This window comes from Xiphias gladius, chromosome 15 (genome assembly GCF_016859285.1).
Source record: "Xiphias gladius isolate SHS-SW01 ecotype Sanya breed wild chromosome 15, ASM1685928v1, whole genome shotgun sequence".
NCBI classification, from domain to species: domain Eukaryota; kingdom Metazoa; phylum Chordata; class Actinopteri; order Istiophoriformes; family Xiphiidae; genus Xiphias; species Xiphias gladius.
The window spans coordinates 25083063-25109426 of record NC_053414.1 but is presented as its reverse complement, the minus strand read 5'-3'; the positions used below and the strand labels follow the sequence as shown (position 1 = coordinate 25109426).

At 40.3% G+C, this 26364-nt stretch overlaps 6 protein-coding genes across 8 annotated transcripts; 3 read left to right on the top strand and 3 right to left on the bottom strand.

Annotated features, from left to right (window-relative positions):
* The first annotated feature begins 617 nt into the window (after positions 1-617).
* mettl26 (methyltransferase like 26) lies at positions 618-3779 on the top strand. The gene is made up of 6 exons (XM_040144953.1): positions 618-975; positions 1254-1416; positions 2221-2280; positions 2410-2477; positions 2718-2796; positions 2926-3779. The coding sequence occupies exons 1-6, from the start codon at positions 782-784 to the stop codon at positions 2980-2982; spliced, it is 621 nt and encodes a 206-aa protein (XP_040000887.1). The 5' UTR covers positions 618-781; the 3' UTR covers positions 2983-3779.
* A 39-nt stretch (positions 3780-3818) lies between these two features.
* wfikkn1 (WAP, follistatin/kazal, immunoglobulin, kunitz and netrin domain containing 1) lies at positions 3819-5801 on the bottom strand. Its single transcript, XM_040144952.1, has 2 exons — positions 5535-5801; positions 3819-5406 (listed from the first exon to the last, which is right to left on the bottom strand). Exons 1-2 carry the CDS (start codon positions 5799-5801, stop codon positions 3889-3891), a joined length of 1785 nt encoding a protein of 594 aa, XP_040000886.1. The 3' UTR covers positions 3819-3888.
* A 1333-nt stretch (positions 5802-7134) lies between these two features.
* On the bottom strand, positions 7135-13575 carry LOC120800021 (ras-related protein Rab-40C-like). Its single transcript, XM_040145735.1, has 6 exons — positions 12849-13575; positions 12687-12747; positions 12529-12589; positions 12348-12425; positions 11878-12100; positions 7135-9335 (listed from the first exon to the last, which is right to left on the bottom strand). Exons 1-6 carry the CDS (start codon positions 13000-13002, stop codon positions 9034-9036), a joined length of 879 nt encoding a protein of 292 aa, XP_040001669.1. The 5' UTR covers positions 13003-13575; the 3' UTR covers positions 7135-9033.
* A 1254-nt stretch (positions 13576-14829) lies between these two features.
* On the top strand, positions 14830-18113 carry zp3c (zona pellucida glycoprotein 3c). The gene is made up of 8 exons (XM_040145734.1): positions 14830-15469; positions 15564-15670; positions 15893-15996; positions 16750-16933; positions 17016-17142; positions 17217-17305; positions 17536-17609; positions 17888-18113. The coding sequence occupies exons 1-8, from the start codon at positions 14912-14914 to the stop codon at positions 18058-18060; spliced, it is 1416 nt and encodes a 471-aa protein (XP_040001668.1). The 5' UTR covers positions 14830-14911; the 3' UTR covers positions 18061-18113.
* On the bottom strand, positions 17078-20610 carry LOC120800019 (inositol 1,4,5-trisphosphate receptor-interacting protein). 3 transcript variants are annotated; one of them, XM_040145733.1, is made up of 3 exons: positions 20499-20610; positions 19147-20186; positions 17078-17185 (listed from the first exon to the last, which is right to left on the bottom strand). In XM_040145733.1, the coding sequence occupies exons 2-3, from the start codon at positions 20179-20181 to the stop codon at positions 17108-17110; spliced, it is 1113 nt and encodes a 370-aa protein (XP_040001667.1). In that variant the 5' UTR covers positions 20182-20186; positions 20499-20610; the 3' UTR covers positions 17078-17107. The 3 variants fall into 3 exon arrangements, with proteins under 3 accessions (XP_040001667.1, XP_040001665.1, XP_040001666.1); XM_040145731.1 differs by lacking the exon at positions 17078-17185 and having other exon boundaries at positions 18161-20186; XM_040145732.1 differs by lacking the exon at positions 17078-17185 and having other exon boundaries at positions 18161-20186; positions 20519-20608.
* Positions 20611-22381: 1771 nt separating this feature from the next.
* Positions 22382-25165, top strand: LOC120800613 (calcium homeostasis modulator protein 1). The gene is made up of 2 exons (XM_040146843.1): positions 22382-22932; positions 24364-25165. The coding sequence occupies exons 1-2, from the start codon at positions 22387-22389 to the stop codon at positions 24877-24879; spliced, it is 1062 nt and encodes a 353-aa protein (XP_040002777.1). The 5' UTR covers positions 22382-22386; the 3' UTR covers positions 24880-25165.
* The last annotated feature ends 1199 nt before the right edge of the window (positions 25166-26364 follow it).

The window sequence follows — 26364 nt, the reverse complement described above, 5'->3', positions numbered from 1 at the left end:
TATCAGATTACACAGTTCTCCTAAAAGTTGTGTTGAATAAAAAGATATTACGTCCTTTTGATTCAGATGTCCGTCACACTGCTTCAGTAACACTACCAGCTTTTACTTTATATACGTGAACACCTGAGTAGAAGACTATTCGGCGGTTCACAGTAGTGTGTTTCTGTTCGGATTTTGCACAGGTTCTGCATAACATACTAAAATAAGAGATATTTTGTTTTTCCCATGAATAATTAAATTTGTGTTGTGACTCAAGCGTGTTTACTTTACCACACTGACAATCTTGTGTTATGTGTAGTATTTTGTCCATGTCTGCTGTTTCTATTTATGCTCTTCTTACACTCAGACAGAACCTTTAATTTATTATAAGTTGCTTTCTGTGTCCCTCAGGTTTGAATTTAAGTTTGAGAGGACATATGATGTTCATATGAAAATGAGAAAATGTGTAAATCTTGTAAAAAACAAAAAACAAAAAACAAAAAAAAACAATAGGATGTGTTCCTGAGTGCTATTTTCCCTTAAATAAAGAAACCCTGTAAAATATGTATTTGCATTGTCATTCTTTTATAACCGTGCTGCACTTGTGCCCGCCCACTGTTCCTATTGGATGTGAGGGCAGTCACATGAGTAAAGGCGGAAGTGAGCCTTTTTTTGGTAGAAAAACAAAACATTCGGGGGTGGTGTTGAGTTAGACGGGGTGGACTAACGTTACTCAGGTCTGCTGCAGTGGTTTCATAATCTCTGCCGTAGAACTCGACAGCTACACCCGGGGTTTGGCACGATGCTGAGCGCCGCCGCCGCGGAGAGGAACAAGGAGCCCATCCTGGCGGTGCTCCGGGAGAGCGTTAACACCGGGAGACCCCTGCAGGCTCTGGAGATCTCCTCCGGCACCGGGCAGCATGTCTCACACTTCGCTCAGGCCCTGCGGAATATAACCTGGCAGCCCTCAGAGTATGACCACCAGTCTCTAGACAGGTAAACGCAGGTTGTTTGTATCAGTTAGCAACAGTTTATATTGCCAGTGTACCTAATAAACTGCTTACAAACTCGGGTAATTACGGTATTAATTAATTTCTGCGCCATAAACTTGACATTATCCATTCAACACGGGTATTACGGTAGATAATTTAAAAGGATGACAGCTAAAAATCAAATATCACATCTACAACTGATGCAGAACATATGCAGGCAGACTGTGCTGATAAATCTGTTTTGTCGGAATTAGCTAGAACGTCTTTTGTTTCCATTCTCAGTATAGAAGCGTACAGAGCTCGCTACCAGCTGAACAATGTGAAGCCCGCCATCCACCTGGATGCTTCTCTGCCCCATCAGTACTGGGGAGGGATCCAGCCAGAGAGCCTCGACCTAGTGGTCAACATCAACATGATCCACATTTCTCCAATCGCGTGTACAGAGGTAGGAGTTTTTTTAGAAGCCTGTTTGAGCAGACTGCTGTGATTGGTCTTATCTAACCCAAGACCTGGAGATCCAACCCAGTCGTTTGTGGCATAGTGATAAATTGCACATTTGTTTGGTAATGAGGTACGCACAACCAAAGAACAATGTAAGAGAATATGTTAAAGGGCCTTGTCAACACCTGCATTATTATCTCATCTTAAGCCTTATGTAGCCCCGAGGGGCCCTGATAGAAACTAGTTTAAGGACTGAATTACTTTAGAGTATATTGTGCTAACATGGTGATTATTTCTAATCAAACTTCTACTCGTGGCAACCCATGGCAAACTACTTAGAAATAGTTTTAAGACAGAAGAGAAACAAAGTCAGAAGTCTGACTCAAGAGTCTCAGTAACACAGGAATATCCAGCATAAGTTAGCTAACATCGGCCATGGTCAGCTATTGGTCATACCAGACCAAGTAAAGCTGTGGCAGCAAAACCTTTGCGTGTACTGATTTTAGCAGGAGTGTATTTTATTGCTAATGAAATCAACTTCTCACATGTAAGAAAAAAAATGTTGTTTCTGATTTTGAAATTTACATAGTGTAGCTTCAAGTTTTGCAGAGATCCGCTGACTGGTCCAGGTTGTTCAAGTTCCATAAAGTGGAAATATTGTAGTGTATATACACTGCAACCATTTTGACCCAAAACACCACAGGTAATTACTACAGAAAGGTTTCAGTAGTTGCCCTCCCTGCCACTCAGCCCCCACAGCATCTGATATGATGCTAGTGCCTGAAGACGTCACTCTTTTTTCTTCTAGGGTTTATTCAAAGGGGCCGGAGCAGTGTTGAAGCCGCAAGGTCTTCTGTTGACATATGGGGTGAGTGAAGAAACAGTTCATTAAATAAAGAATCACTTCCCACGTTCATCAAAGGCTACTATCAAAAGGAAACGTGAAAGTATAAAAGTAAATGCTACATCACATATTTTGTTGTCACTGTACCCTCAGCCCTATGCAGTGAATGGTCAGATCACTCCACAAAGCAATGTCGACTTTGACTACAGCCTACGGCAGAGGTAAAGCCCTCTTTGTTGAATGAATCTTTCAGTGCTTCATGGAAATTGAAGTTGATAAAGAGATTTGAAAAGGAATTGAGGGGTCATAATCTTAAATACATGAGTAATTATGAAATTTGCTCAGTTGTTAATTCCTAATCAGATCAAACATGCAGTAACAGCTGTCTGCTTCGCATATGAGAGACAACTAATGCAAATGTGACTGTGGGATCTTTAAAGCTGTATTTTTTAATCTTGCAGGAATCCAAAGTGGGGACTCAGGGATATTTCCCTCCTGAGCTCTTTAGCACAAAGAAATGGTTTATTCCTGGAGAAAATTGTAAGTCAACAGCTCATTTAAGCATCCGACACAATTTTTTTCTCTGAAATGTAAAAGGTGAGAACATGAACAATGCACTTGTGGTATTATTGGTTTACTAATGTATCATTTCTATGTTTTCTTTCCAAGGTGGACATGCCAGCAAACAACAAGTGTCTTCTGTTCAGGAAGGAGAGTTTGGTGTGAAGTGTCCCGTTGTTCCTTTTCTGGATGCAGACCACTTTTGGAGCAGGATGGTCAAAGCGCCTTAAGTTACACTTGAAGCTCAGATACATTGCCAGATTTTCCAGAACTGTAAATGAACCATGTTTCTCCATACTCTAATACACACTGACATTAGATGAAACAATTTGATCTGAACTGTTATACTGTAATCTATGAAACACAATATTGCACACTTGGGTAAAATTTATAAGGCTTATAGATATGTTGCTTGTGTACTACATTTAACTTAGGATAGCCTCCTACTCTTTTTTTTAATTTCTTCACTCAGTTTGCAGAGACTGTCGGTAAAACTAAGTTAGCAGAAGTGCTTTGCAGAGAGATGTAACAGAGAATGTGTTGTACATTAGATCTTGAAAGTATATATAACAACACAAGGGAATCTATATAAAACACCTCTGTAAATGAGTAATATAGAGAGCCCAATATAAAATAAACATAATACAATAAAACAGAAAAAAAAGCAATATATAGGTAATGTACTGTAGGTGTCTATTTCTTTAGCATCACAAGCTAGGCATTTTTGCAAATTGATCAACTTGTGTTGTTGCTATTCTGGCTACCATCTTATTTTCCACAATACAAACAAACAAGTCAAAAGAAAGACTATCTATATTTAAACTTATTTAAAAAGAGCATTTCAGCATTGGTATAAATGGGCTCATAACACATCTGGAATGTAGTACAACATGTGTTGTAATGAATATATATTGTACATACAAATGATTTCTCACAACTTCATTAACATACAGTATTTTTGTCTTTTGATTTAAAGAGTTGTTATTAAATATCAGCTTTTGTTGTCGCAATTCTGTTGCTTATCTTCAGTGCTAAAAGTAAAGGTGACCACAAGTCTAAGTCTTGGGAGTTTTACAATGCCTCGCAGGCCTTCTTATCCAGAACCTCACGTAGTCTCTTGAGTCTGCGCTCAGTTATGGCCCTGACATAGCTGTCTGATTGGATGATGGCCATGCCATCCTGCACCACGCCCATCACCAGCAAAGGGTTTTCCTCCATGGTGATGTTGGGGCAGGGACAGCTCCAGTCAATCTTTGCGATAGTCACCTCCAAGTGTTTGGTATTGAAGAAAGTCAATCCCATCTTTTCATCCCTCAGGACCTCTTCCAAGCTGAAGCGGGCTAACCCAGAGTCCAGATCCTCCACCAGCTCTGTCAGCCGCCCTACAATAGCAAAGTCGCTGCGGCATAAGCTGGGCACCATTTTCCCCTTCGCCCGACAGGTCTTACAAGGTTTCCTTTTGGGTTGTGGGCAGTTTGCTTCACACTCCTTTTTGGTGCGGAAGCTGTTGGCGTTCCCATGGCAGCCGCCATAGGCGAAGGCTTGGCACTGTTTAATGAGGGAATTCCAGGCCCAACGCGCCTCCCATGATTTGCAGGGGCCCTGAACAGCAGGCAGGGAGCAGATGCCCATTCCCTCTCTCTGACAGGAGGCCTTGCACTCCTCGTAAGTCTCAAATCGGTTGCGACTGTCATCACATCCACCATTGCTGAAGGCCATGCAGGAGCCCAGCTTGCTGTCATAAAACCAGTCTACATGGCGCTCTCCACTGCACACTCTCAGGTCTACTTCAGCCAGGCAGTCTGCTGGTGAGAATGGTCTCCCCATGGGCATCTCGGGATCTTCAAAGAAATCATCATCAGCCCGGCGGATGACAGACAGCGGGTAGTCTGCACGAAGAACCCCCGCAGAATTCCGTGCGATGCAGGTGTAGATACCTGTATCCCACACCTGGGCGTTGTAAATGACTAGCTGCCCGATATTGGTGATGACCACATTGCCATACATCTGGTCAGGCCTCATGACCAGGCGTTCTCGCCGCTCACTGTGTTTCTCCCATGTTACATCAGGTCTGGGGACGCCGATGATGTCACAGTGGAAGCTGACTGTACCTCCGACGTAGATGGACTGATGGTGAGGGTTGGAGTACAGCGTGGGGGGCATGGGGTCCTCCTGGGAGGATGTAGGGGTGGGATGAGCGGTAGTGTCCTGAGGCAGTGGACTGGTGTGGGGCCCGGTGAGGTAGAAACGACAGGTGACCACAGTTAAAGTCACCCCACGGATGCAGGCCTCTGCATCCATGTAGCAGCGGTTGAAGTAGGTGAGGCCGTCCGAAGCACAGGTAAAGTTGGGCTCTTTCTCACATCGGTCCTGGCACTTGCAGATGGGCTGCCCATCCCAAATGTCACAGGTTGCTCCTTGCTGGCTGCAAATAAAGCCCTCACAGGTGGCTGCGGAGGTGGGGGCCTCGTCTCCTTTTCCTCTGCCCTGCCCATCTGGCTGTGCAGGGGTGCCATCAGAGAAACGTGCAGCCACACAACTACTGAAGCCACACACGTTGGTGCAGCATTTCTCAAAGTCAGCACAGTCCTGCACCCAGAGAATGTAAAAGAAACGACAGTTATGAAAGTTAACTAAAATGGACAAAACACGAAATAGACAGAATAATATACACGTCTGATTAATCTTTGATCATTTCCTAACATAAATTACATCACCTCATCGACGTTGCATTCCCTCTCGCAGGTGCTTTGCGCATCAACCCAGAGATTGGAATTCAGCTTATTGGGACAAAGTCCTTCGTGTTTAACTTTGGATCCTGCCACAGTTGCACCCAATGCACGTTCGGGCAGTTCGCAAACCAGGAGTATCAACAAATACGCACATATCCATCCTAATCCTGGTTTATTTGGGTTGGGTGCATTATGCCAATGTGTGTCCTTTATACGTCTTTCCTCCAAGAGCTGTAGAGGGATTTTATACATCGTTGCCCTTTTGCATGAGTCGCCGACCGAGTAATTCCATTCCTCCTTTGGTTCTTCGAAAAAAAAGAAGATGACTATTGTCGATTTTCAAAGGTTCAAAGGTTCAAAGATTTTCAAAGGTAGTCAGTTCACTCTGCACAGAGAGAAAAGTTGTAGTATTCCCCACGGTCAGAACGAGTTCCCATGCGCTGGACATTTAGTGAACAGAATATATCCTGGGAATAAGTTAACAAAACAAAACAAAACAAAAACTGGGCGGCATAAAATAATCACCTTGATAATCAAAACAAAACTCTTGCAACAATGGACAAAATCTCATTCAGGTCGATTCCCCAGAACAGCGAAATAAGCGACTGAGACTGCACGATGAGAGTGAAAGACGCAACCTCAGACTCTCGGTGTGAATGGAGGTGCAAAGGGCAGCCCCTCTGACCGCCCCCATGGTCGTCCAGTGTCTGAAACTCTTTATGAAGCAGCACCATGCGCTAAGCAACTGGACAAACATTGTAAAAACATCAAAGGAAACGTGTGGCCTTGGTGGCAAGCTGTCCCAACAACCGTGCGCACGGAGCCAAACATTCCGGTGAGAAATCCAATGTTAAATGTGTCCAGACAGAATTTATAGAGGTGACATTCATAAATAAGATCCTAAGCAGTTTTTTTGTTTTTTGTTTTTTCCCGCTAAGAGCTGTTGCAGTTGTTGGTTATAATTCCCTCTTTGGTTGTAGTTGGATATGGACAGAGGTTTTACGCAATGCAAAAACTTAAACTACGAAGACTAGTTTTCTTGCACGAATCAAAGAGCAAATTATAAAGAGTCGTCTGGAGCGCAAGGCGGGAAGCGTGAAAACCAAACACGGGGCGTGTCGCATCACGTCCTGCAAAACACGCTGTTTACATCGTCCTTGTCTAGACGTCGGTCAATTTACCACCGTCCCTCATTCACACGGAGCTCAGAGATGCCACGGTCAGGTGGGAAGACGTAAAGCGCCACATTTTCAATGGTGTGCGACTCATCTTTGTCCCGGCGCGGCTCTGAGGCGATGAGAAGCAGCTCCCCTCATCCTTTCATTGGCAGTGACCCCGCAACCTTTGGGTGACTTTTGACCGAGCTGCATTCAGGCGCTGCAGCGACATGCCCGTTATCCGACACTGGCCAATACCGAGAGAGCAGCTAATCAATTCAGCAACCCCCCCACGGGTTTTATGGCACTTGAGCACCCGCGGCCCCGGACTGGACAAAGGGAACAAAAATATTCCCACAATTCGCACAATGACCTTGTTGAATGTTTGAATGAAAAATCATCAAGTTGATGAAAACACAAATCAGATCTTGTAATTTTACCCTTTATTTTGATGGGTGACTGTTTTCAGTGGAGACAAAATTATATTCATCCCGTATCCAAACCTTTAGACACAGGGCTCTGATAGCAACAACCCTTATCAAATATTACATATAGTGCTTTCAATGTTCACTCCAGAGTTCTGTTAGCCTATTGTACTGGTCTCACACCATACACCACATAAAACAGGCGCCAGCATGGAACATGCACCAATTTTTTATGCACTCGTTGACCCTATTCATACATACACTCATGACACTGGGAATTTTGATGTGGAGATACAGCAAATGTGAATCAGAGATGGAAAGAAGACTGAGAATTTCTATAAGATTAATAGAATAAAAAAAAAAAATTGTAAAATATTCAATTATTTAAAAGAAAAATTAGTTAGTTCGGATCTTTTTTTTTTTTTTAAAAACAACAAGAATTTGTGCCACTTCTAAAGTCTAAGTTCACATGACATTACATGGTAATTGCATTGTGTCCAGAAAAAAAAAGATTTTTTGTAAACAACCATTGTAATCCTTCCTATTATTATACACACATTTTTAAGAACCTTGGGAAATTAGAATTAATTTAAGCAGCAAAAGTACAAATATTCAGACAAGGAGCAATGCTCATTAAAAATATTACAGTAGCAGAAATACCCAGTGACTTTCCACCTCTGATTCTTACAGTCCCACATGGCCACAAAGAAAGTAGCAGATGGATATTGTTTTACATTCATAAATACATAGCATATACATAAAATATCCAAAAAGCATTCAAATTAAAATGTTCCTCACACCCATATCCTGCGTTGCGGAACATTCTGAAGGCAAAATGCCATAATTGAGCAAACAAGCTGTACATCTGGATTTGCACAAAGTTTCCTCACCAGTTCCGAGCACTTTTTGAATTTCCCCAGGAGTTAACAGATTCAAATTGATCATGCTGTTGATAGTTTAAACCATTTAAGGCAATGATACAACTAAGAATATTAGATTTAGGGGCATAAATGCTTTTAGAAAGTCAACAGATGTCTGAACCAATGACTGATGGAGAGGGATGGTGAATTTGTTTGGGCTGAAATTTAGGGGCACCACAGGAAACCTTTGCAAACAAGACGATTTGGCTTGACTTTGCTGGACAGTTTCACAGAGTCAATAGTGCTAGAATAAGAATGTTTTCAGTTGATTACTCATCTAAATTTTTCTTAAGTCCGGTACTAGTGTATCTGTGAAACTAGCCCTGCATGCTCATGACATTCAATTTATGCCGGTCTTATGTAAAACTTAACTAATCTGAGTTTTAAATAAGTAGCTCAGCACCCTTGAGGTTGTAAAGGGAATTTTCTACGGTAGGCGAAGAGCATAAGAGACACAAATAAGTCTTACATCAGAGCATCAAAGCTCCCGACACATTCAAGACAAAACAAGAGCAAGAAGCTCCTCCCCAAGAACAATCACTGAACACAGACCAAAACAACAGCACATACAGTATATTTACAACTTCAAGTCAACTTTAAATACCAATAAACAATCCCGTTCCACGTAAAAGCTAGCTAATGTCCCTCCACTCATTTGTAGTGTTAACAGGTGAGTGATAATCCTTGATTCACATCCGTTGGTCCCAGGGAAATCTTGTTCTACTTCATCACAGTGAGCCTCTGTAGTAAAGAGTAAGAGTAAACGGACATCCACAAGATGGCACCGGCAAGCGCAAAGAGAACAGAAAACAACCCAGCCATCCAAGGCAGTTCCCAAAGGTCAACGTAAGTTCGCAGCTATATCCGTTTCCGATGAAGACAGCTTGCAGCTCTCCATGCTCGTCTCTGGCTTCGTGACCTTGTGGAGCAACAACACCTTTAATATTGGTCCTGTGGAGGCAACCATTAGTCCACTTTTTCACTATGAAATCTTACAGTTCCCCTTGGAGGAGGACGAAGAGTTCTTTGGAGGACTCTGTGGAGGCCTGAAGGACTTTGAGCGTTTGAGACTGTTGGCTTTGCTTCCACCACTGCTACCACCTGAGGCTGCACTGTTGGCCACCGAATAGGAGCGTCCATGCATCATGACTGCATTCATGCCGTTGGCCATAGAGAAAGACTTGAGGCGGGATTTAATGGCCACAGGGAGGGGCAGTTTGTCAATGAGGTGCACCGGTGTGCAGGAGACGATCGAACGGCAGCACAGATCTTGGAGGCTGAAGACTGAAGAACAAGATGAAATAAGAAAAAGGAATATGGATGTTATGACTCAAAGTCATGTAAAATACACTAAGAAGTTTAATTGCAGATGTGAGATGCCTACAGTACTTTTCAATACATCTTTTCAGTATGTTCTTAAACACTACTATTCAGAAATTACAAATAAGTGGAAACCAAGCAGATGCCCTGTACCAGATAAAGATTTTTACCCCTGCACATTTCTTACTGTTTCTACTAAATATTTTTTTTTCAGGTTCCTTGCTGTTATCAATATTTAAGCTATATTTTGTAAACTCTGCACACTTTTTTAGTTTTTAGTATTGTATAATTACAACCTAGAACTGGAAGCACTCTAAAAAATGAATTCTTTGGTAACCCTTGGTCAATTTAAATCCATGATCACACGATGATAGCTTACATTTACACACCTGTTTGTCTGATAGCAAGATATGTAAAAGAATAGTGTACAGATTTTAAAGCTTTTTAAATAACTACATTTTGGGGAGGATGTCATAGTTCCAACATGTGACAAATACTGTTTTTTTCTATACTCCTGTACACACCTGGAAGACAAAAGATGTTCAAACACCTAGCATTGTGATTTAACTGTAACTCAACAACGGATATACACATTTCATTATTCTCAACAGTAGTAAGTCTTTCCAGAAACAGTGCCCAGGTATTCAGTGCTGAATGGCTTTCACTTGAAACATCTTTCTACAAAAGAAATAGCACCGATGCAGAGTGTTGACAGTGACTGTGGATTATCCATAGTAAGTCATACACTGTTTCTAGGTATTCACAATGCTTTTCAGCTTTTCAAATTTAACTCTGAAATGTTCTTAAGAGCGCAAATGGAAATCCATTCATATACAATGCACTCGATTGACAGAAAAAAATCCAGTGGTGAATATTTCAATGTATGAACCTGGGACCCACACTTGGATTGAGTTAGGTGAGGTATACAGTGGCATTAAAAAGTTTGGGCACCCTGGTCAAAATTTCTGTTACTGTGAATAGATTACTGAGTAGAAGATGAATTGATTTCCAAAGGGCATAAAGTTAGAGATACAACAGGACAATGATCCTAAACACACCTCAAAATCCACAATGTACTAACTCAAGAGCTGAAGGCTTTGCTATGGCCCTCACAGTCTTCCGACCTAAACATCCAATGCCTATGGGTTTGACATCTAGAAATTTCGCTTGTTTTGTTTTCATGTTCAAACATAAGGGATGTCCCTGCATGGAAACAGTGACCAACCTGTTTCCAATAGCATTACCTGTGACCCTCCTCGCCACTGTAAAGTTAGAGAAACGCTGAACACTTGGTCATGATGGATCTGAGGATGTCCCAAAACCCCCCAGAGCTGTTTACGCTAAGGCCTATGGGTTTGATAGAGAAGAGGTGGCTTGTGGGAGGTCTTTTCCCCTCCAGAATCCCCTGAAGTGGACATTAGTGTGGTGGAGGACCACGGTGGTCCAGAGCCACATCAATTTGAGCCGTTGGCTCCAGCACCAGTAATGTCCAAAGTTAGAGCTCTTGGAGCCAAGAGTGTAGTTAGAATAGCGCTCTATAAAATATACAGATTACAAATGTACATAGCAGTGTGTTTCTCTTCAGGGACCTGCTGCCATCTGCAACCACTGCTGAGCCATATGAGGGTCTGAAGGGAAAGAATGCAGTCTGGCGGGGCTTCTACAGCGGAAAAAAAACCAAAAACAAAAAACAAAAAAAACAAAAACAAAAAAAACCCCACAAATCCAAACCACTGCGCCAAAACAGAAAAATACTAAGTAGAGGATTAGCAAAAAAAGCGTAAACTCCTGTGAATTATGAGTCTCAATCAGTATATATTCGAAAATGAGCGGGTTTTCACAGAATCCCTCTCAGTGATGGGTGCTGGATGATGTGGGTCAATCACCTCTGATTAGAGGCCGTTAACATTCTTTTTTTTTTAAATATAAATTTCATGACCTAAACAAGTCCCAAACGGTTGACTATGTCAGCATTGGATTTGTAAGGTTTGGGATGATTTAAAACAGTAGATGCTGAGTTGAGCCATTTTCAACCTATAAAATGATGATTTTTCTCATTTTGGAAAAAAATGTTAGTATCAACACCAGCACTGATGTGTTTCATCACAGCACAGTCATATGATTTAGTTTACAGGTCAAAAACTTGTTTAAGCGTGCTGTGCCTCTTTAACTATTCACCGTAACAGAAATTTTATCCAGGGGTACCAAAACTTTTTCATGCCACTGTACATGTGGACCTTCTTAGTCATATTCTCAACATTACCTGATGAAGGCATAAGGTCGAAAACGTATCTGTATTCCATGAATCGCCTTTTTTGGGAGCATTTATTCAGTGTGTGGGTGTTTTTTGCTTTAGAGGTGAATACCTCAAAATAAAACACAAATTAAAATTTAATCACATTTTTTTCATCTCATTTGTGAGAGCTGCGGTGGAACTACAATAGAAAATAACGCATACATTCCTAATCTGAAAGAATTGGTAGGCAAAAATGATTAACAAGCTCACCTTTGTTGGGCCTCCAAAATTTGTCCATCCCGTGCCTCATCAGCACAATGCGTGAAAGCTCTGTGAGGGATTCAATGACGTTGAAATTGCAGAGCGGACTGACCTCGAAGAAAGTCATGCTGTTCTTCTCTGCATAAGCCCTTGCCTGCTCCGTTCGCACCTGCCGCTTGAAAGCCAGGTGAAGTCGGTTTCCTACCAGAATCCTGGGCACACCGGGGGCATGCTGATGGAAGTGAAGGATACTGTTGTAATATCTGGTTACCAGATTTTAATGTATTTCTTTAACAGGTTCTCAAAAAAAAATAGTATACATGTCCAGCTCTTTGGTTTACAGACTCTGTAGCAGAGCTAGAAACAGAAAATGACCTGACCTTTCTCAGGACTTGAATGATACAGACACAAGATATGCCCCCATCTACATGTGTTTCCTTTATTTCTTTGTCAACCAGAAATGGGTTGAAGGGAATTACCTCATCAATTTCCCGAATCCAGCGGTCAATGCCATCAAACGACCAGCCATTAGTGATATCATATACGAGCACAATGCCCTGTGGAACGAAAGCCAAACATGTTGACATGTATAAGGAATTAAATAGTGAGGGGAAAAAAAAAAAAAAAAAAACACACTAAAATTGCTCTACAAGTCCTCACCTGTGCTCCACGAGAGTAAGACCTGAAGATGGTGCAGAATCTACCTTGCCCTGATGTGTCCCTGTTGAACACACAGGCACAAGCATGTAGGTAGATCAATATGCTATGGGTTTATTCATTACTGCAGCAACTACTGATTTGATAATAAAAATACTTACCATAACTCTAATTTCACTCTTCTCCCATCCAGCAGAATCGTGGTGGTCTTGTAATCAATCCCTGGGATTGCACATGATCCACACAAAGTTAGTTGATGTCGGTCATTCTAGCCCATTTATTTTCTTTCTAAACAACTGACCAAAGCGGAGACATCTACTCACCACTGCTGTATGCATAAGGAGACTCTACAGATCCGTCTTGCAAACTTTCCAAGATTTCTCCCTTTCCGACATCGCTGTCTCCCACCAAAAGAAATTTCAGGAGATAATCGTAACTCTTGACAGGACTACTCTGGGTCCCCATCATCCCACGCATTGGATCCGATTCACAGAGAGCTTTTTAAGCTCGCCAGACCTCCACTGTTCAGGGTAAGGGACGAACAGAGGGTCCCCAGCAGTGAGAGCGAAAGTAAGGCGACTGCCGTTTGACGTGAAAGTTAGCTTACCAGCTAGCTGGTGCTATATTCACGTTTTACATGAACTGTATCTTTTACTTCGTAGCTTGTAAGACATAAAATCATTTCCCCATTCCACTGGACTATATGGGAAAAAACGTTCAGCGTGTAATAGCTCTGGACAACTGAGCCAAGACACCGTAGATGTAACGCTACTGTTCACAATAATAATCAAAACAACCTTAGCTGATAGCTGGTTTGTTAGCAAGCCAGCTGGCTTGTTAGCTAGACAGCTAACACAAACGATAATAATGCATTCCAGCACAAACATAGGATACAAAGTAAAAATGAGGCTGTTTGGTCCTACATAAAACGATATTCCAACAAACCAAATACAACTGTTTCGCTTTGTTTATAAAGAAAGAAGCCAACGAGGGATATTCAGCTTCCGAGCACAACGTCTAGCGAAGTGGGTTGTGTTGGAACTTCCTAGTATTGACATCATCACCCGCGTAACATCCGGGTTTGATTTTAAAAAAAAAAAAAAAATAGAAAAGAAAAATGTGATTATAAAATACAAAAATATAAAAGAAAAAATGTTATTTTATACTGTGATATAAGAAAACGAATATTATATTTGACAAAAAACAAAGTCAGCTTAAAATAAACGTTGTTTTTTTTTTGATTAGCCCAATTTTTCTCCCCATCTTTTGATTTTGAGTGATCTCTTGATTTTGGAAAAAACATTAAGACTCTTAAGCTTATCAGTGATAGGAAATGTGTTCATATAATTAATCCGCTTTGTGAAATATTAAAAACATTTTCATAACATAACTATGTCTTTTGCACATTTTTATTTAAGCTTAATTGTCAATGTATGTCTCAGTTTATTAGATATCTAATATTAATACTAGGCACTTCATTGATATTTAATAATGATGATGTGATTAATGTCTTGGCTTGTTCACCTTCACTCTTTGTATGATACATGTTTTACTGAAATTTAAGGAGAAATGCCCTGTTGCTACCTGACTATGGAGAGGTAAAAATAAAAGTAAACCCTACCTATTAAGTAAATTGAAAATTATTGATTTCATTTAAACCTGATTTTCCACAGCATACCACTGAATTGGAATAAATAAGGAAACGTCACATTAAAATATACACTCAGTTTTTCAGTATATTAGGAACACCTACTTAAAACTAATGCAGTGTAATACAAGAGTCCTGCAGTAAATCTTCCTTTCATGAAGGTTTCAATGTTCAGTTTTTGTTGAAACTTTTTCAGAGAAGTTTTGATTTAACTGTATGATCATTTTGAAGGATGTAGTCCGTGGTATTGTTGAACTGCATTGCGTTATGTTGACAGGTATTCCTATTATTTTGTCCACCCCATTCCAATCAATGAGAATGGGCTAAACAACAGACACACCTCTTTCTATAATGCAGTACAGTTCAACAGCATCACAAATTGCAGCACCTCTTTAACACAGTGTCAGTAAAAACTGAACATTATAATCATCACAAAGGAGGATTTATCACAAATTGCTGTATTAGACTGCATTAGTTTTAGCTAGGTGGGCCTAATAAACTGACAACTGAGTGTACTTTATCAAGCCACAGTGGTGTATGAAAGATACAGAGAAAGGTATAGCATGTTAAGGGTGGACATTATCTGTCTCCTCTCATTGGTTGTTCCTGATTGAGATTTGCAGCAGCTGTGGGAAGTCTCTCTCTGATCGCAGAACACAAAAGTCAGGTGACCCACCACTATCATACTCACCCTGTTTCGGTGAAGGGTCATCTTCCGTGTGAGGCAGCTGAGTAAAAATGGGGTTGATGCACGCTGGGTTTCTATTACTGCTGTTTTGTTCTGCCCATAGTTATCAGTTTAGAAGTGAAGCTGGGTATGGCCAGTTTGTGCAAGATCCTGAGTTAGAGTGGGTGAGAATGGAGACAGTGATGGGTGAAGACATTATGCCAGCCCCTGCACCCGAATCCAAGCTTTTGAGGAGTGCCTCAGGTAGTGGATCTTCAACACCTGAAGCAAAGAGGTTTCCTGAGTATGTGCATGTCTCATCTTCCAAGTACCAGAAAGAGGCTTTCAAGCCAGAAAAGGGTTCCAGACCCCTCCCTGACTGGGTGAAGGAAATATTACTTCCTCCTTCCACTGCTGGAGGAGCAGGAAGTACGGCAAAAACCGGAGCAGAGTTGGTTGAAATCCTGTGTCACGTTGACAGAATGTATGTAAGAATTAGGAGAGAGGTCTTTAAGACTAGAGATGCTTATAAAAATTTGAAACTAGGTACGTGTCCTGTTAACCAAGGTACCAAAGCCCATTACTACTTTCTGTACCTTCTGAAAACTGGCTGTGGCTTCAAAAGAGAGGTTGGTAAACGTGTCTTCATTTCTTTCTTTTTCAATACAATTTCCTGATTCACTATGACAAACTACAACCAACCACAGAAATGTTTTATTCCAGAGTAATGCAGATTATCTGTCCATCAGCAATGTGCTCCACTACAAGCCCACCAGTCAGATTTTAAGGGAAATGCCATTTGACATTCATTTGCAGTGTAAATTTCCCAGGTAAGACTTGATCTAGTTTTAGTTTTGCCCAGATTGTATAATAATTTTAGGTCTAGGTTGTAACTGACTTTTAGCTCAAGCATTTAATACCAAGTCTAAACTTTCAAATTAAGCATTTATATTTAGGCAACACTGTGCATACTGTTAAGACTACAGGGTAATCAAAGATTGCTGTGCATTTCCAATTTTGTATTAACATAAGTTTTCAAATGACTTTTGCAGGTTGTTTCACTCCTATAAAGTTGGCTTCTATCCCAAACTACAAGGAGGAACAGTTTTCAAAGCACTCCAACCAAGAAGTAGTTTGATCCTTACTGCTCAAGATGGTATGTTAATTTTTTTTTGTGTGTGTGAATTGATTTCCTCATGCTTGTGTTCTTACCATGCAAAGCTGTTGACCAGCATTTTCAGCACAAGGCCTTTCCTACAAGCTTTTTGGATGCAAAGGAATGGTTTGGACACAAGTAGGAAAACAGAACAAAATATTTGACAATATCCTAAAAGTCAAATATGTAACATGGAGGGAAAATGGTAGCTTCAAATGGGGACAAAAGGCATGAAAAAACTGAAGTGGTATAAACTGGTTCAGTTAAATCTTAAACTGGTAAGTAATTTGGGAGAATTCTTCAATAATACACTCCCATTTTTCTCTATCAAACCACTAAAGATTCTGTATAAGGTGGAAACAACAATGGGGCTTCTTAAGCTTGATTTTGCGCTGAACACACCTGTAACTGATGCCAAAAGAAAACTGCATACAAAATTGATTCAAAGGTGGAGACAAACTATTTAGTTCATACAAATATTTATTTACAGATTTTTATACCACTATAAAGGGATCTGTTATCTGTTCTCTAAGCATTTGAAGGCATACTATATACAATCATATAATATTGAAATGCATAACATTTTCAGGAATTCATCATCAGACTCTTAAGAACTCTGGTAGATCAAATATTTTCACTTGGGATATTTATTTTTATTTGTTTTTGTAACGCTATCACTTAAGTAGCAAATAAATGCAGCAGCCCCCTTAATTTGTAAGTGTCAAAATGTCCAGTGATTAATTTTTGTCTCAGCATCAGGGAATGAAATCACAGGTGCAAAAACCTACACCTTGGGCCAGCCAATGTACTTTGAGGCCAAGCAACCTGACAGCACTGCAAGTTCTGGAGATCAGAGGATTTACATCAACAAGTGTTTCATGACTGCCTACCAAGACCCCAACTCCAATCCTAAATATACAGTCATTGACAACCAAGGGTAAAATTTTTAAATTGTTTCAGAATTAAAATGTACTTTTCACTTAGTTCAAAGTTATAAAGTGTATTCTCCCCAATGGCAGCTGTATGATTGATGGCAAGGTGACTGAGCAGTCAAAGTTCCTCAGTGGCGCCTCAAAGATGGTCCAGAAATTCAGTGTGGATGCCTTCATTTTCAAGGACATGGCGTCCACTTCTTCCTCATCACAGGTACTGCATGAGTAAACAGCTGTGTATTGTCAAAGTGTCCAGCCTGTTTAAAACAAAAGTCCAATGTCTTTCAGCAATTATACATGCACTGTGAGATCTCTATGAGGAAACTTACTCCAACTCCGAGTTCAAAGGCTTGCAATTATGATCCAGCAAACAAAAAGTAAGTTTCGGTTGAGCACCTTCAATTGGAGGTAGCTTGCTTTTGAAGGTCTCGTAGGATGAAAATTTCATTTGAGCATGACAGACAAAACTACTAAGCTTTTATCAACACTTAGTGGTACTTCTGTGACTGAGCATTGCCACCTGCGGTGTTTTGTACTTATCTGTTGTCTATCACCATGCTTGCCAGCTGGCATTTGAAGACCTAATAACGAAACTTAATGATTTTAGGTGGAAGGAGCTTTACGGTGACGACTCTGTGTGCACCTGCTGTGCATCAGCTTGCCCCGAAGCAAAGTCTAGGGGTAAGTTTCCACCTTTTCTGTATTTACACATTACAGAGAGTCATTACAAAACCCATTGGTATGAAATGCAATGACACATGATCCTCAGTTTGACACAGAGCTAAACTTGAGCATCAGTCAATTCAAGAAACATTTTGCTGACATGTACAGGCAATATTGGAAGTCCAAAGTGCTCATCCATGATTTGACAATTAAGCAAGCTTACAGAATCTTTAGACAAATGGCCCAAAGCTACTCTCACAAACTAAGGTTTGATTTATCATGTCCTATTTCAACAGCTACCAGTAATATCGTCTCCAGTCACTCCTGGAAGGTCGACTTGAGTGGCAAGGATGGGTATGTGGCTGGTGGGCCTCGGATGAAATCATTTGTTGCTGACACATTCAGTTTGGAGGACCCCGACATGGAAGAGCACAGAGACTTCCTAAACTACTGGGAGGATGATTACTAAAATCCTGTGGAAATGATCAAAATTTTAAATAAATTGCTTTTTCTTGTACATGTTTCTATTGCACAATTTCATATTCCATTCATTGCTCAAAAGGGAAAAATTAAAACCATTATTTAAACCTGTACATTTCATCCTTCAAAATTTAATTGTTCTCAAATGGCTGGCACTGTCAATACACTGATCAACATAATCATGTATCAGCATGTGTGCATTTCTAAGCATCTCCTGGAAATGCAGCAGAACATTTCGGTAGATACAGTTATGTACCACAAGGGGATGGAAGAGATTCACTGGCTTTGCTTGAGTAAACTCAGCAGGGATTTGAATAATATTCTGAGTTAAAGGGTTCCCAACAAAAACATGGTGCAGGAGCTTTTTCTCCAGGCTTCTCTCCATGAAGCCCAGTAAGTCTCGTAGCCTACATGTCAAACAGTTTGGTTTCCAATGTGCTGGGTCTTTAATAAGAAGCAGATGCATTAGTGCAGTTTTGAAATGAGAGTCCCTGAGCGCACTACTTCCTGACAGTGCTGCCTGTCTCTTGTGAAGGAAACATGCAATTTCAAGAGTTTGTATGTGGCAGGAGTTTTCAGGTAGGCGTTTAGCGAGAGATTCTAAGAGACGATCTTCGTAGGTGGTCAGGGAGAGCATCCAGAAGATGTCCAAATTGTTTGGGGAGCAAGGCGTAATGTAGAAATGAGCATCAGCATTGAATTTGACTACAGGATTCATACTGAAGCTAATCTTCTTCCCTGATCTGAATCGAACAACCAGAGCACCTGGAGCATCAATGTAGCGAATGCTGAGCTCAAACTCATACTTATGTGAAATCAGCGCCCATGCTTGTTTGATAGTGCTCTGAAACCATCTGGTTACTTGTGATTTTGACAGGAAAGGAGGGTTCTTCAAGCAAAGAAGGCCATCACAAACATCAGTATTTTTTGTCTCTACTTTCTCATTCTCACAATGCAGCAGGCAAACCATATCGTCTGCATCAGAGGACTGGCAGTGGCAGCCATTTTGGATTTTCTTATTTTCCACCACTTTTATTTGACCACAGATTTGTATATCTGACAGCAGATCACTCACCTGGTTATTCCAGAGGAGGCACTGAAAACTATATGGCTCAGGAAGGGTAAAGGGAACAATTATATCACATGCATCCAACATCTGACAGTCCTCAATCACCATGCCCCCACTTTTATCACAGATGGTCCTCATTGCCTCCACCATGTGATTTGCAAACCCTTCCAAAAATTCACCCTCTCTCCATTTCTTATTGGGTGAGACCTGAACACATTTAGAATGAAAACTCTGCAGAGTGTCACTGTCGGGTAGTAGCACTTCACCAGCAATGTGGGTCACTGGGAAGGTCCTGGCTTCACCATGTTTCATTTGGGAATTTTTTCTCAAGTATTTCCTGATGAAGCGAATCATGGAAATAATGGAGAATGCATTCCATATGTACCAGAGGTAATCCTCCTCCAAGTCAGCGATTGACTTCTCTGAAGTTTCATTTTCTGACATCTTATTTTCTGACACAGATGCTACCTGTTCTTTAGAGCTGAACACTTCCTTCTCCTCAGGCTTTTCTTGATGCCCTTGTGGTCTGATTGGGACTCTAAAAGAGCCATCAGTCTGAATTTCTTCTCCCTGTTTACTCATCATGTCCAACTGTAAGTTTCCTTTTTGCTCACGGTCAGTTTGTGAAGTCTCCAGAGAAATCTCAGGTTCACTTCTGGACTTTTTTGGCTGACCTCGATGAGAATTTGCTATAAAATGTGCCCCTTCTGGTAATCTGTGATCAACATAGTCTGCCTCTGAATCTTCTTTGGTTACAGTCACATCTTCTGAGACTGACATTTTATGTTTGTCAGTTACATGTTGATCAGGCTGATTTTGTTCCTTTGGACTGTTTTTTATGTTATTCTGAGGCCCTTTGTCGTCAGTATGTGCCATTTCCTGCTCAAGTTTCTCTTCTTCCTTCGGCAGCGTCTCTTCGTGCTTTTGAATGCCCACTGTGACAATATCATCCCATTCCTCCTCCACCCCGGGGTCATCCCTCGGACACGTTAAGAGACCCAGAGCCACCACAAACACTCGCAGCAGTGTATCTTGCATCATCAATACTGTTTGTGAATAAGTCAAACAGAAAAAAAGAATTGTTCCAAATTATTTCAGTGATTTTGAAAAATGTGTTAGTGATCCATGAAATATGTAAAAACAAAAGACTGAATAAAAATCCGTGCAATTATATTTAAAATACTTTATGAAAAATGTTCCTGCCAGTAAATTTCACAACGATGCAAAGCTAGAAAGTAATAAGCTACTTCCTCAATGGCCTGGAAGCATCCACTTTACTTATTTCTATGATTACATTTTACATTAATCACCATTTATTACTGCACATAACATTAAAGGAGAAGAACAAGAATACACACCAGAAGAAATGATGGGTTACCTCAATGTTGCAAAGTTCCAGTAATGTGTAAACAGGTACAAAAGAGGAAGCAAGAGAGTAACCTTGAACACACACAGCACAGGCTCCGTGATCTCTTCCTATTTTAGATCTAGGTTGTCTTTCATGACTTATTTCCTGCACATCTTGCCCATGTGCTCTGCTGTGACATTTTCCTGTGCAATACACTGAAGAAAACAGATCAGAAAAAAAAAACTTCCTGTAATTTTCACAGCACATTCAGAAAACTCTGAAATGAACCATTTACTCTGAGTCACTGAATTAATAATAAACAGTGTTAATGACACTATATTATACTATGATATGAAGGACCAAGCATTAGGCTATACACTGTTGTTCAAATAAAAACAAATTATGTGTAGAAAATAGTTTGTGCCTATGAAGAGGAGAATAAGCCCTTGCCTTTTATTCTCTTGTAGGTTTCTGACTGGTTTGTCGAGCTCTGCTTCGTTCAGTGGGTGCAGTTGAGTTGAAATGGCTGTATGAAATAAACTAACAAATCCCTTACAGATGCAATAATGATTATATTTTGCATGTGATAGCCATTGTCCCTTGATTTATTTGGTCCTGATTAAGCGTGGAAACAGATTTACCCTTCACCTCTTAGACAACAACCAAATCTTCCAGCCAAAGCCACAGATATTTGAATGTTTTGAGGCCGTTTTTGCATGTCTGGATCGTTATGGCCATAGCTAAACAGCACTGCATCTTCTGTAACTTGAGATAACACTACAACATTCTACGTTCATTACAGTCAGAGAAAATATTGGTGTGAATTTTGAAAGAACTGACTGGAAATTATGTAAGTGTTTTCTGAGCACTGTAACAGGTGTGGGTTGAATGAAAATCTTTTGTCACATCACATGAAACACAGGTGCCTGTGAAGGGAGGGGCATTATGACAGATTGTGCGGTCGGCTTTGAACATCAACACAGAGAGTCAAAGTCAGTCAGTCAAAGCTACAAAGCCTGATAAGAACTGCAATATTTTTATTATGGACATTGCCATTATATGAAATTTTCCTTTCCTTTTTTTCACACACTCTTGAGAAAATAGGTAAGTGTGATCACTATCTGTAGATACCTGACTTTGTTTTATTATCTCTAGATACAACACACTGATGAATGGATTGAATTGCTGGGTTGTGAAAAATTTCTCTGGCTGTTGAGCCTTAGATTTTCTGGATAAGGGCTGCGGAGCCTCTCAAACCAAATGAATCAATTAATAAATTATTAACATTAACAACAGCATACTTGGATGATTGTAAGAACCCTTTATTAATAATGTATTAACATTTGTAGTTACAGATGACTTGTGTTGCAGGCTTGTTAGGAAATGAGAAACCTCTGACCCTTAATGACTCATTAACAATTATAACCACTGACTTAATGTTTATTAGCCTTTATTGATGATTTATTAACATATTTCTGTGACCTGATTGGTTTATTACCCCTCATTAATAACTTGACTTTATCAACCACTCATCAACCAGATAGAAATTTCACAATCTAGTAATATATATAAATTATACTTATAAATTATCTGTAAAAATTAGCAAGCCATTTATTAATCGTTAATAAATCTATCAGTTACAATTTATAATCCCCTTATAAATAGGTTCTTATCAGAGTGGTGAAATGATTCCTACAAATTCTTCATATAACACAAAAGGAAAAGAGTTTAACAACACATTGGTTGTCAAATGATTTTTGTACACAGTAATGACACAAGAATCAGCATGCTTCAGTACCTTTTCTACCACTCTTTACTGGTTGATTTGAAACTCTCTACTGCTCTTCTTTTCACAGATTGATTTCTGTCAACAGCAAAGCTCCACCACATCTTCCAAGATGGACAAATTTCGTATGCTGTTCCAGTTCCTCCAATCAAACCAGGAATCTTTTATGAATGGCATCTGTGGCATCATGGCACTAGCTAGTGCACAGATGTACTCTGCCTTTGAATTCAGCTGCCCCTGTATGCCAGAATACAACTACACCTATGGGATTGGACTGCTTATTATTCCACCTATTTGGTTCTTTATGTTAGGTTTTGTATTGAACAATAATGTGTCAGTGCTTGCTGAGGAGTGGAAAAGACCCACAGGTAGAAGGACGAAGGATCCTTCAATCCTTCGCTACATGTGTTGTTCAATCACACAGAGATCCTTGATAGCACCTGCAGTTTGGGTGTCTGTCACTCTCATGGATGGGAAGAGCTTCCTGTGTGCCTTCAGCATCAACTTGGATATTGACAAGTTTGGGAATTATAGTCTCGTCAAGGGGGTGTCAGAGACGGAGAAGATAAAACTGCTGGCAAAGATTCCATGCAAAGACCTGTTTGAGCACCAGGAACTAAGAGTCGCAGCATCACGATACATCAAGTGTATATCACAGGTAGCCTGGGGATTTTTTTTCTCTGTTTTTCTGTAAATGGTTTCACACCGAAAGGTCATCAGCTGACAACCTTTTGACAGAGGCAGAAGTGGAGACAACTGACACAAACAATCTCTCAGACCAAACGTTAGTCAGATGGCACATTTGAGTAGCACAGACAAAACTGTAAATAAATAAATCTGAGTAGAACTAGCTAATGCCCTTAGCTTATAGCCTGGTATAAGCTAGTATAGTTGTTTGGAAATTTGGTGTCAGCTAGGCTGGCTAGCTTGCTAACACTGACAACATGGCTAGATTGAATTTTTAGACAACAACAAAAGCACTTAATGAAGCTAAATCAGTTCTCATGAGCATCGCTACCACAGGCTTTTTTCACGGTGGACATTTTGGCATGTCACAGTAGGAAAAGCACAGGTGTAAACAATAAAATGGATGATGGCCGAATTTAAATTGGCTGCTTCAGTTCTAGGGTCCCGGTATTGTGCCATCATTAATATCATAAGTAATACATGCCTTTTGTACTGTGACAGTCAAAATGTCAGCTTTGCCAATGGAGGACACTGTTTTAAGGTCCTTCGTATTTTTTCTGGGAATTTGGGAGTTTTGGCAACCGGGGGGTTGGCTGATTCCAGAATTTCAGTATTTTAAGACTACCCCTAAGACAACAAAATAAATAAATGAATGAAGAAATTATTTTCTGACAATTTCTTCATTCATATAAAGCACAAATGTATAGCTAATTAGATAAAATATGTCTAAGTCCTATAAAAGGCAATTATATACATATATATATGTATGTATGGCAAAAAGTTAGGGGGCACATACAGCGGGCAGTTTTTGAACTTAATCACAGAAAATTATGACCAAGCAAAATTTAATTTTCTTTGCTTTATTCCTAAAACTGTATTTAACTTAAATCCCCCCCATCAGAGTCTAACTCACTTTGCACTTTGAGCTCGCTAAAGCTTTCCTGTCCGCTTATTAGAGGGATAGATAAGCCTCTAAATTTATTATTCATGGAGCTGGGACCTATTTCAATCCGTCCAAAAACACCCACACTGTTTTATAGGTCTTTGATCAGCTGAAGGGCAATTATGCAGGCTTAATATTAACATGTCTCTAAAAAGTCCAATGATATACAGATTCTGTTAATGAGCTATGAAACTGTGGGGAAGCTGCCAGATATGCCTTTTTCCATCATGTTTGAATATTTGACTTAAACTAAGTATCTATAAGAACAACACAAAACACTGTTACATGTCCTGTTCAGTCAGACTGAAAGAGTCAAGACTAACCTGATACTGGGTTCACTACCAAGACACATTTCCCCATTGTCTATATTCGGCCCACAGAGTATTATTTTGAGAGCTCAAAATAATGCTTAGCTTGCTATACCAATATACTAATACATGTCAATTGTATATTTCACAGGCATGTGGATGGATGTTTTTGCTCATGATGACCTTCACAGCCTTTCTGATCCGGGCTCTACGACCATGCTTTACACAGGCCGCTTTCCTCAAGACCAAGTACTGGTCTCATTACATTGACATCGAGCGCAAGATATTTGACGAGACCTGTAAGGAACATGCCAAGAGCTTTGCCAAGGTTTGCATCCACCAATACTTCGAGAACATCAGTGGGGAGATGCGTAGCTTCCATCGGCATCGCTCCTGCAAGGACGACAGCGACGATGATGATGTGGACAAGAAGAGAAGTGATGAAGACAAGCTTCTGGGTATCAGGGCACAGGATGATATGAATCAAGTTTTGTGGAACTGGCACACCTGTAAGCCAGCTTTGGCTCTGAGAAAGGACCAAATAGATGTTGAAAACAACAATGGCAGACTGAATGGAGAAGCCAATGGAGCAATAAATGGGTTTGTAAAGGGACACACCCATGAGGTGGGGAAAAGGGAATGGGCAGTGTATTACAGTAAGGTCTGAGGAGTTCAAAGAGAAAAAGAAAAGCTCCAGTTGGAATCTTCTTTAGCTTTCAATTACATTGTTTCAGAGTTTCAGGAATTTAACAACTTTAACTTTTAGAAAATGTAAAATTCGGTTAGAAATGTAACACTGCGATCCAGTTTAATCTGAATTCTTTACTTTAATGCACAGAACATTTTCTGAATACATATAAAGAGGAATTCAGTACACTATGCCCTGATCAGCCATAACATTCAAGCCAGTCATTGGTTTTAATAATGTGCCTGATCGGTGTATAGTTTGACTGATGGAGCATAATAAGCACAAAGTGGAAGAAATATTATAATATTTCTGGTCCACATACAGTTCAGTTTTCACAAAAGATGTCTAGTACCGGGTGTAGACCAAAACTTCTTGCTTGTACTGTTTTCACAACTATGTTTTATCTATAAGTCATGGCTTACAATTGAAAACGCACTCTGCCACTACCCTCTGAGGGACTGAGCTCTCAAAAAACTTGAAGTGTGTAAATTCTAGGCTACAGAAGTAGAGCTGATATATCAGGCTGATAGTAAAGCATTATTACAGCCACCATAAATATTACCAGGGCACAAAACTGAAAGTGCTGACATGGGTCAGAAGATTTTCATGTAAATGAATGTCCATTAAGTCACTGCCTATCGCCCAATGAGGTAACAAAATGCTGTTTGAGCCTATGGCCCACTGATGAAAGTATTGCAATATTTTTATATTTGCAGTATTGTGAACTGGGTGTCTGTGGCAAATTTCCTGGAAAAAAAAGGCTGTGTTAAGTTACTGCTAATGCAAACTGAACCTTATCTACTGCTGCAGCTTCACATTAAAGCATTAACTGGCAAAACATGAGTTGACTTTTATTATGAAGTAGTCACAGGAAATGCAGTGTGTTTGTCAGGGAGTGAGAACGCTGCCATTTGCAGGCTCATGCTGTGTGCAGCATAAAATCAGATCCAGTTGCCCACAGAATGATGGAAAAAGGCTGATTATTGCCGGACTTCTTTTTTTTCTGTCGATAGTTTGTTTTGCTGCCCCCCGAATTCTGTGACCCTTTGTTATTAAACCACATTCGCTATTACCACCAGTAACTACAGGTGTCACCAAGTCACCCGGGACTGGGATCTTCCAGATTGCAACTTGAAGGCAAAGCTACAGGTGTCACCAAGTCACCCGGGACTGGGATCTTCCAGATTGCAACTTGAAGGCAAAGCTACGTAACTTTTGTATGAAGAAACACACGATCCTTCTCTTGCAAATGAAAAGCTGAATTCATAAGCAATAAAATACACTCATGCTGAGTTCAATACACTACTAGATTTCACTTCTACAGCCTGACTTGGTCTGATATGACCAGTTTATGGCGGCTAATGTTAGCTAACTTAAACTAGATATATTCCGTTTTCTGACACTGTGGCTCTTCTGTACTTATGCTACTGAGACAGAACATTTTACCATTCACCATTATCTTGT